Source organism: Physeter macrocephalus, chromosome 14 (assembly GCF_002837175.3).
Source record: "Physeter macrocephalus isolate SW-GA chromosome 14, ASM283717v5, whole genome shotgun sequence".
In the NCBI taxonomy this organism is placed as follows: domain Eukaryota; kingdom Metazoa; phylum Chordata; class Mammalia; order Artiodactyla; family Physeteridae; genus Physeter; species Physeter macrocephalus.
Window position 1 is genome coordinate 98,839,385 of NC_041227.1, and position 8,747 is coordinate 98,848,131.

The 8,747-nt window shown below is 45.8% G+C and overlaps 1 protein-coding gene across 1 annotated transcript; it reads left to right on the forward strand.

Moving 5' to 3' along the window:
• Positions 1 to 505: 505 nt before the first annotated feature.
• On the forward strand, positions 506 to 2,278 carry LOC102991738 (schlafen family member 5; the record flags this gene model as incomplete). Its single annotated transcript, XM_007130946.4, is given in 4 exon segments — positions 506 to 605; positions 608 to 819; positions 821 to 1,133; positions 1,136 to 2,278. Coding segments are annotated over 4 exon segments (969 nt in total), but the record flags the coding sequence as incomplete, so codon positions are not given.
• Between the last annotated feature and the right edge of the window lie 6,469 nt (positions 2,279 to 8,747).

Sequence of the window (8,747 nt, forward strand, 5' to 3'; positions counted from 1 at the left end):
CCATTTTCCCACCTTCCCTATCCTTGTCCTATTCTAATGGTGTATCTTCCTGTTTTTTAGGAGAACATTTCAGGGTAAGAACAGAACAAGTGCTGAGAAGATGAGTCTCAAGATTGATTTGGAGGGACTTCCCTGGTGGCACAGTGGTAAGGAACCCGCCTGCCAATGCAAGGGACATGGGTTCAAGCCCTGGTCCGGGAAGATCCCACATGCCACGGAGCAACTAAGCCCGTGCGCCACAACTACTGAGCCTGCACTCTAGAGCCCATGAGCCACAACTACTGAGCCCGCGCCACAACTACTGAGCCTGCGTTCAAGAGCCCGTGAGCCACAACTACTGAAGACCGCGCGCCTAGAGCCCGTGCTCTGCAACAAGAGAAGCCACCTCAATGAGAAGCCCGCATACCGCAACAAAGAATAGCCCCCGTTCGCCACAACCAGAGAAAGCCCGCGCGCAACAACAAAGACTCAATGCGGCCAAAAATAAAAATACATAAATTTATTTTTAAAAATTGATTTGGAAATGAACTTTGCTAAGTATGTTTTAAATGCAGGAAAAGTCACCCCTGGGAATGAGCAAAGGAGTGGAACGAACCCTAAACTGCGAAGAAACAGAATGAAAGCATCGTGCATGCAATGTGTGCTCTGCTGAATTCCAGAGGGGGAGTGGTCAAGGCTGAGACTGAGAACAAAGACTATATTTATGACAGTCATGGAGTAGGATTGTATCTGCCTTCAACTTTCAAAGGCTATTTAGATGAGATGCAGCAGGGAGATCTCTTTTTGATTTTTGTGAAATCATGGATGCCAGAGGCCTCTGGTATATGATTTGCTTACCTTGTGCTCCTCTTTGTGCCACAGACATAGAACATGTACTAATGTCATTAATTCTCAGGAAGCACTGGCATTCCCCAAAGGCAGGATTCAGACTCTTACAAATATTAATGATTCCAATTCATTAAGTCCACAAAAATTTCAGGTTCGTGTACAAAATGAAGGTAACATAAAGGCTTCAGCTGCTGCTTTATTTGATAGCACTCACCACCTTCAGTCCCAGGAAAAGCTCAACTTTACTAAGTCCACGCGCGTTGAATTTAAGATGTTCTCAACAGAGATGACACAATGCTTTACCCAGGTGTTTCTGCATTTGCAAACACTGAGGGAGGGTATGTATTTTTTGGCCTGCATGATGAGACCCATCAAGTCACTGGATGTGAAAAAGAGAAAACAGATCTTGCCACCTTGAGGGCTTCTACTGATCGCTATATTAGGAAGTTACCAGTCCATCATTTCTGTACACAGAGGCGTGAGATAAAATATGCCACCAAATTCGTTGCAGTACACAAGCAGGGGGCCTTCCATGGATATGTCTGTGCAGTCAGCGTGGAACGATTCTGCTGTGCAGTGTTTGCCAAAGTGCATAATTCCTGGCGGGTGAAAGACAATCGTGAGACAGCTGGCCACAAGGAATGGGAATAGAATCATCAATGATTTTAATGTTTGCTGAGGTGGGAGGAGGTGGGGAAGGAGGAAAGGGAGATATTATTTTAGAATCTGGGGAAAGAGAGGTACCCTCAGAGTTGCAGATGCCTGACATTAATTCCTATAGATACAGTTGGTGGGTCATTGCCCCTCTTTCCCTCTGCCCATCTTGAATACCCTGCATTCAACAAATAGATGCTCTGGCCTAGTAGACTCACTAGAGTTTGGTGCAGAAGGCTGTTTGACCTAGCAATTTGTTTTCACATCCTTTCTTGTGTTCATATTCAAGTCTCTTCTTTCCCTTTCTAATTATGAACTCACATTTACTTATACAGGAAATTCCTTTTTCACGTGTACCTACGTGTCCTCTTTAATTTACTGTCACTTTTCCTTGCCTCTGCATTCTTGTATGGTTCCCTCATCAAATATTCTCTTTCTCATAGACTCACTTCCATTTTTGAACAAAAACACAATCAAACCTCTCTTTTCTCACTTTTCCTTTCAAAAGCCAACATGTGATGCTAACCATGACTGACAGGCCGAAGAGCAGTGTTGGTGATACGCATGCACCTTGAAAAAGGAAAGCCTGAGATAAAATCAGACAAAAGAAAATCAATTGTAACTTCAAGAAAAGTCCAGAAAAACAAAGTCCATTTCAGGATCTTCTCAGAAATCTATATTCATTGACCTTCACATCTTCTGGTTGTATTTTTTTTTCAATATAAGCACTATATATATAGTGCTTATATTTATAATATATATATATACATATATATATTTAGAGATATGCCCACGAGTGCTCATAGATTCACTATCTGCAATGGCCCCAAACAGGAAAAAAAACAAATTTCTACGGACACAACAATGGATAAATATATTATAGTATATTTGCATAATGGAGTATTATTCAGCAGTGAAAATGAAATAGGAATAGAGTAGGATAATTAAATAGTTTAGAAATCCCACTAGAGGATTAAAGACAAAGAGGAAATTTTAAGGGAGTTTGGGAGACTGCTGTAAGCTAATGAGCACTCAAGAAAAGAATCCAGGGCTTCCCTGGTGGCGCAGGGGTTAAGAATCCGCCTGCCAATGCAGGGGACAAGCGTTCATGCCCCGGTCCGGGAAGATGAGACATGCCGCGGAGCGGCTAGGCCCGTGAGCCACAACTACTGAGCCTGTGCGTCTGGAGCCTGTGCTCCGCAACGGGAGAGGCCGTGACAGTGAGAGGCCCGCACACCGCGATGAAGACTAGCCCCCGCTCGCCGCAACTGGAGAAAGCCCTTGCACAGAAATGAAGACCCAACACAGCCAAAATATATATATATAAAATAAATTAATTAATAAAAAAAAGAATCCAGTAACTTAGCAACAATCTACACTACCTTGAAGGAAGACCAGGTGCATCCAAGCACCAGGCACACTCAAGCTACAAGTTCTTGCAGTTAAAACACAAGACAATAGACATGGGGTTTGAATCTTGTTACATGAAGTCAGGGAGTTAATGATCCTTGAAGAGTAGCATTTCTGCATGTTGCCAAGACAGGAATAGGTGAAAGGAGAAAGAAACTAGGTGAAGGAGGACATTATACTGAAACCTGAGATGAATTACCACATTTTAGTATATGTTACCACACTTTTGCTAATATACATACTATTTGAATAGTGCCATGACAGTCCCAGTTTGATCATATAGGGTTCAAGGAGGAGCTAATGATGTAAGCCTGTAACAGGGGTGGGGCAGGCATGAAGTTGTTAGTGTGTGACCCTTAGCATGGTGGTTAGAGGTCCCACACCGCTAACAGTCAGTCACAGAGGTCCTGGAGGCAGAGAGTATGTTGAGAGGCAGATCGTGGCCTTCTCCCCAGGGCCCTCCAGGCCCTGCAGCCTCAGGACTGGCAGGTGAGCTGGGGGTCCTGGGGACAGGCTGAGGGCTGTGGCCTGCAGAGCTCCAGAGCGCTCTCCATGGCCGCCCACTGGTCAGGCCTGGGCACTGGTGGGAAGACCCAAACTAGGTGCTGGACGAACGCTCCCATGCAGGGTAACTGGCCTGCCCAGGGACCCCCCCCCCTCCTTAGCCAGGGCCTGGGCCTCAGAGGGTGAAAGCTGAGCCTTGGGACCTTGCCCTTTCTTGTCAGAACAGAGAATAACATTTGTTTTGGTGGAGGTTTACAGGAACATTGTGACCTGACCGTGACCTGACCTCAAGAACAAGGGATCTGGGGCTTCCCTGGTGGCACAGTGGTTAAGAATCCACCTGCCAATGCAGGGGACACGGGGTTCGAGCCCTGGTCCGGGAAGATCCCACATGCTACGGAACAACTAAGCCCGTGCACCACAACTACTGAGCCTGCGCTCTAGAGCCCACGTGCCACAACTACTGAACCCCACGCGCCTAGAGCCCGTGCTCCGCAACAAGAGAAGCCACCGCGATGAGAAGCCCATGCACCAAAACGATGAGTAGGCCCCCCTCGCCACAACTAGAGAAAGCCCGCGTGCAGCAAGGAAGACCCAACGCAGCCAAAAATAAGATAAATAAAAACAAATTTAAAAAGAACAAAGGATCTGACACCAAGAAGTATGCAACAACTAACCACACCCCTCTCTCACCTTTCCTATAAAAGGGCTTTGCTGAAACCTTTCCGGGAGTTCAGGGTTTTTAAGGCATGAGCCACCAGTCTCCTTGCATGGCCCTGAAATAAACCTTTCTCTGCTCCAAACTCCGACATTTTGGGATTGTTTGGCCTCACTGTGCGTCGGGCACATATGAAGAAGAAGGAGGTCTTCTCCCCTCTCCACTCCTTCTTTGGTTACAAAAATGCAGCCCTTTTTGTTCTCAGGGTTGCGCTCCCTTGCCTGCCCGCTTGTATCTCCCACAAGTGTCCTGTGCTAATAAACTCAGCCTAGCACTCTGCCTCACTCTGAATTCTTTCTGAAACGAGACAAAAGAACCTGAGCTTCAGTTTAAGACCTGACACCAGGTGAACGATTTTAATTAAAAGACAGTGGGGGGGCCTGGCGCAGTGGCTGCGCGTCCGCCTGCCGATGCAGGGGAACCGGGTTCGCGCCCCGGTCTGGGAGGATCCCACATGCCGCGGAGCGGCTGGGCCCGTGAGCCATGGCCGCTGGGCCTGCGCGTCCGGCGCCTGTGCCCCGTAGCGGGAGAGGCCGCAGCAGAGGAAGGCCCGCATACCACAAAAAAAAAAAAAAAAAAAAAAGACAGTGGGTCTGAATCCCCTCCTAAATCCAGGGATCCTGGATTCAAGTTCCAGTCCCATCCGAGAAGGACTGTAGCTTCAGACAGAGCCTGCTCAGGACACTCATAACTCTTCCAGACACAAATCTGAACCAGTAAATAAAATATACAATGTTAGAAACTAAATGGTTTGATAATAGGAGTGATTTTAAGGCAGTTTATAATACACTCCTTGGATCTTTTGTGAGAAAAAACAGAGAAGATTCTTAATTCATTTCAAAAAAAACAGTCAATGTCGAAATTTAAGGAGAGATTACAGGATTTTTAAACTGTGATTGTGGTTTTACATACATATTATACAATGTATTTGACTAAGTCTTGTCTCGTAAAAATCTTGTTTTAAGAAATAAATTAGCAGCTCCCCAAATTCAGATAATATAAAGATTTTTAAAATCTTAATTAAACTTAAAAATTCACTCTCAGAGTTTTAAACGATCCTCTCCAAAACGTACTTACGTGCTCCTGCTGCCTACTGAACTTTTGCTTCAGAGAATACAAAGGCAGACCACCACGGGACCCTCCTCCAACTCGTGGGCCCTCGGGCTCCTCAACGGGGCAAAAGGAGCAAGGCCCAGGTGGCGGCCCCACGGAGGCCAGACCCAGGGGTGGGTCTCAAGGCCGCCACCCGAGTCCCGGCTTTCTGAAAGGGAACAGGAGTCTGGACACTGACGACCAGCGGGCGCAGGGGGCCTACAAGTGTCTGCTCGGCAGAGCTGCACAGCGGTCACGGGGTCCTGGTATTTCAACCCGCAAGTCGACTTCGAGCTTTGCTTTGGAACGACCCTCCAAGATAAATGAACATGAACTTAAAGGAAAAGCTGGCCGCACCCCCATGCCGCGTTTTTAAAGCTGTTTATCTTGCGCTGACTTGAGCCCGGAATCCCTGGGAGGCCCCGTCTTTCCAACAGTCACTCCGGACGGTGCCGCAAGCGGTTTACAACCCAAGTTCACAAATTCAACCCGCAAGTCTAGGCGTTTGCTCACCGGTACCTGCACCCGCACCAGCACGGGGCTGCACTCGGAAGACGAGACACCGCGCGGGCTCCGAACGCCGTCCGCACCTCGGCCACCCGGAGCCGGAGACCGGGAGTCCCGGCGGAGACCCGACCCGCCGCCCGCGAGGAGGCCAGACCAGCCACGGCCCCGGCCGAACGCCGCCCTTTCCCCACCCCGCGGAGCCCAGCCTCCCGAGGGTCCCCCCGCAGGCGCCCCCCCTCGACAGGGCCCCCATTTTCCCCCCAGCTTACCGTGCAGGTTCTCCTCCTGCAGCCCGAGGGTCTCGCTCTGTGAATGCGGTGAGGAGAAGGAGCTTCCGGGGGGCGGAGGGGTCAACGTCGAGGTCGGCGTCAGCGTGAGGTCGGCGTCGGGGTCGGCGTCGGGATCGACGTCGACGTCGGGGTCAAAGTCCGCGTCGGCGGGCGGGAGCTGGGGCTGGAGGTGGGGCTGGAGCTGGGGCTGGAGCTGGGGCTGGAGGTGGAGCTGGAGCGGGAGAGGGAGCGGGAACCCCGGGCCCAGCTGCTCGAGCGCTGCCCCCACTGACTTCCAATGTATTTACTATACCCCGTCCTCTCCTCAGGTACTCCAGTTATGTGTGTATAAGGCCACTTGACTTTGTTCTACACCTCACTGATGTTCTATGCTTAAAATATGTTTGTTTTCTGTGCTGTTTCTGTTGCTACATCTTCAAGTTACTAATGTTTTCTTCTGCATGCATTGTCTAATATGCCATTAATCACATTCAGTATATTTTTCACCTGAGATAGTTTCATCTTCTAGTCTTTCTCTAGAAGCGTGATTTGGATTCTCTTTTAATATCTTCCGTGTTTCTATTTAACATGTTTAATTTTTCTTCTAGTTTCTTGAACATATGGAATACAGTTAAATTAATGTTGTAGTCTATTAATTATATATCTATGTTAATTCTGAGTCAATTTCAAATGGTTGGGCTTCCCTGGTGGCACAGTGGTTAAGAATCTGCCTGCTGATGCAGGGGAAACAGGTTCGAGCCCTGGTCCGGGAAGATCCGACATGCTGCAGAGCAACTAAGCCTGAGCACCACAACTACTGAGCCTGCGCTCTAGAGCCCGCCTGCGAGCCACAGCTACTGAAGCCCGGGCACCTAGAGCCCATGCTGCATAACAAGAGAAGCCACCACAATGAGAAGCCTGCTCACCACTCACCGCAACGAAGAGTAGTCCCCTGCTCACCGCAACTAGAGAAAGCCTGGGCGCAGCAAAGAAGACCCAACGCAGCCAAAAATAAATAAATTAACTAATTTTTAAAAAGTTATTTAAAAAATTTCAAATGGTTATTTTCCTCTTAATAGTTGGTATTTTCCAGCTTCTTTGCAGACATGGTAATTAAAATTTTTTTTAACTTTTAATTTAAAAAATTTTTAAATTGTTTTAATTTTTAAATTAAAAAAATTAAATTTAAAAAATTAAAACTTTTTAATTTTTAAAAATTAAATTTTTTTTAAATTAATTTTTTTATTTTTGAAAAAAATTTTTTTTGGCCATGCACATGCCACGTGGCATGAAGGATCTTAGTTCCCTGACCAGGGATGGAATCCATGCCCCCTGCAGTGGAAGTGTGGAGTCTTAACCACTGGACAGCCAGGGAAGTCCCACATGGTAATTTTTTGTTGGATGCTAGACATTGTGAGTTTTACCACTTTGGGTGCTGAATGTTTTTGTATTCTTATAAGTACTCATGAGCTTTGTTCTGAGACATGGTTAAGTTAATTGGAAATAGTTTGATCCTTTTGGATTTTGTTTTTAAGCTTTGTACACAGGACCAAAGCAGCATTTAGTCTAGGGTTCACTTTTTGCACCTACTGAGGCAAAACTCGTCTGAGTACTCTACCTAATGCCTTGTGAATTTTGATGTTTTTCACTCTGGTTGGTAGGAACAGATACTATTTCTGGCCCTATGTGAGCTCTAAGACTTGTTCCCTCTAATACTTTGGGGTGAATATTTCTCCATTCTCAAGTGTTTCCTCACAGGCATAAGCTGGTAAGTATTCAGCTGAGTACTCAAAAAGAATGCTTTGCAGATTTTAGAATTTTCTGTCTATGAAACTGTCCTCTTTGGTATTCTGCCTTATATCTCTAGTTTTCTTGGCCTCCCTAGGGTCCCAACTCTGTATTCACCTCATGGACACTGCCAAACTGTACCTGAGTTTTCACTCACTGAACTATAGCCTAGAAACTTTCTGCAGGCAGTAAGCTGGGGCAGTGACCTCCACCTCATTAGTTTCCCATATCTCAGGGATCACAGTCCTAATTTCCAGTGTCTTCAGACCTGTTGTTTCATATATTTTGTCTGATTTTGCAGTTGTTTCAGAAGGGAGAGTAGAAAGTGGTCACTGTTACTCCATCTTGACCAGAAGCATCTCAGAAGACAATGAAGCAAGAAATTCTTCCTTAGGGAAAGAAATTTTAGCTTAAAAATAATAAACCTAGCCAAAGTATTATTCTAGTACAAAGGCAGCTCATGGATTTTTTTGAACATGAAAGAATTCTATAAATAAAAGACCCCTGATTCATTCTTGAAGAAAAATTATTCAGCGAGGAAATCCAGCTAAGCAGGCAATATGTGAAAATCAAGGATAATGGTAATTGGACTTTAAATCCATTAACATGTATATAATTAAGATATATAGGAATTATGGAAAAGAATGTTATAAACCTGACAAAGTAAAAATATTTTTATATCAGATAGATTTTTTTGTTTCAAGCAACAAAAGCAGGCTCTGGATAATTTAAACAAACAACAATAAAAACTTTTACTGGAATCATGAGGGAGGACCACTCACAGAATCAAAAGACATGCTGACTATATAGGCCTTAGAGAAGATAGGTACCTGAGAAGTTGCAAGGATCTACATCACAGGTGTGAATTGGCTCCAGTCATTTTCTTTACTTGGTTTATAAAGGTCATATTATAGTCAGAGACTCGTATTTGTCTAGCTTGGATACTGTACTGAACTCTTAGCTAGCATAGGGAAAAC